The 1,669-nt window shown below is 39.5% G+C and overlaps 1 protein-coding gene across 1 annotated transcript; it reads left to right on the top strand.

Moving 5' to 3' along the window:
* The first annotated feature begins 489 nt into the window (after positions 1-489).
* On the top strand, positions 490-1,428 carry LOC128626520 (olfactory receptor 5B3-like). The gene has a single exon (XM_053659183.1). The coding sequence runs from the start codon at positions 490-492 to the stop codon at positions 1,426-1,428; it is 939 nt and encodes a 312-aa protein (XP_053515158.1).
* Positions 1,429-1,669: the final 241 nt, after the last annotated feature.

The following is a 1,669-nucleotide window of genomic DNA, read 5'->3' as shown; positions in this document are numbered from 1 at the left end:
TATAATAAAACACTTGGCCTTTTGTCCATCCTTATTTAAATGAATGTAATAACAAAATAGACATAATATTCTTAAGAGGACATAATGTACATACTTTAAAAATGTCTCAAGTTGTTTCTGACAGGTGAGTAACATGCAATTATATGCTCTCACTAGGCTTTGAAAAAGCTGATTGACAGGTATATTCACTCTGGATAAGCCATTCATCCACTTATTTAATTTTCTATATCTCAATTTACAAATTAATGAACTTGAAAATTAGGGCAATTTTCCACAAAGATCCTTCAGATTCAACAACATGTAAACATACATAATTAATGCACTTTGTTTGGTTATGAAGCCCATATTTTATCTGGAGAATCTTGAAATACAAGTTGTTGCTATAACAAAATAATACATGTTGTTGCATGTACACTACTCAATTTAAGTGTCTTTGTCACTTTTTCATCGTTCTCCTAGCCACCTAGCATTTTGTGATTGTCCTCATTGATGGAGAACAGTACAGAAGTGACGGAGTTCATCCTCCTTGGACTAACCAATGACCCAGAGCTGCAGGTGCCCCTGTTTATCATGTTCACTGTCATCTACCTCATCACACTGATTGGGAATTTGGGAATTATGGCGTTGATTCTCTTGGACTCTCGTCTGCACACTCCCATGTACTTTTTCCTCAGTAACCTGTCTCTGGTGGATTTGTGTTACTCTTCAGCTGTCACTCCTACAGTCATGGCTGGATTTCTTCCAGGACACAAGGTGATCTCCTACAATGCATGTGCTGCTCAGATGTTCTTGTTTGGAGCCTTCGCCACTGTGGAAAATTACCTCTTGGTCTCAATGGCCTATGACCGCTATGCGGCAGTGTGCAAACCCCTGAATTACACCACCACCATGACAACAGGTGTGTGTCTGTGTCTGGCTGTAGGTTCCTATGTCTATGGCTTCCTGAATGCCTCCATCATTATTGGGGACACCTTCAGCCTTTCTTTCTGTGAGTCTAATGTGGTCCATCACTTTTTCTGTGATATTCCAGCAGTTATGGTTCTCTCTTGCTCTGATAGACATGTTAGCGAGCTCATTCTTATTTGTGTAGCAAGCTTCAACATCTTTTTTACCCTTTTGTTTATCTTGATTTCCTATATATTCATATTTATCTCCATCCTAAACATGCACTCATCTTTGGGATGTCAGAAGGCTCTGACCACATGTGCCTCCCACTTCACTGCAGTCTCCATCTTCTATGGAGCTATTATCTTCATGTACTTACAGCCAAGGTCCAGCCATTCCATGGACACAAACAAAATTGCATCTGTGTTCTATACTATGGTCATCCCCATGCTGAATCCTCTGGTCTACAGCCTGAGGAACAAGGAGGTTAAGAGTGCACTTGTGAAGGTTGTCTTAGAGGCAAAACTGTGTCTAGGATTATGATTTGAACATTGTGCAATGCACAGTAACCTAATCTCCTTAAGGCCACAGTAAAGTTAAGGTCCCAATGTAGTCTCCTTGCCCATTCCAAAATCTCCTGTCCTAAAAATGAGACACATTATGTCCAGAAATGTTCCTGAATAGGAAAGGCTAAGATGTCTTCAGGTTCACTTCTCAAAAACCTTATTAAGGATATTTTTTATTCACTCATTCAACATGTATTTTTTTCTACCACATCAATGCA

The sequence above is a fragment of the Artibeus jamaicensis genome, unplaced genomic scaffold (assembly GCF_021234435.1).
Source record: "Artibeus jamaicensis isolate MK-2021 breed Jamaican fruit bat unplaced genomic scaffold, CSHL_Jam_final scaffold_614, whole genome shotgun sequence".
Lineage (NCBI taxonomy): Eukaryota > Metazoa > Chordata > Mammalia > Chiroptera > Phyllostomidae > Artibeus > Artibeus jamaicensis.
This window is presented reverse-complemented; position numbering and strand designations above follow the sequence as displayed.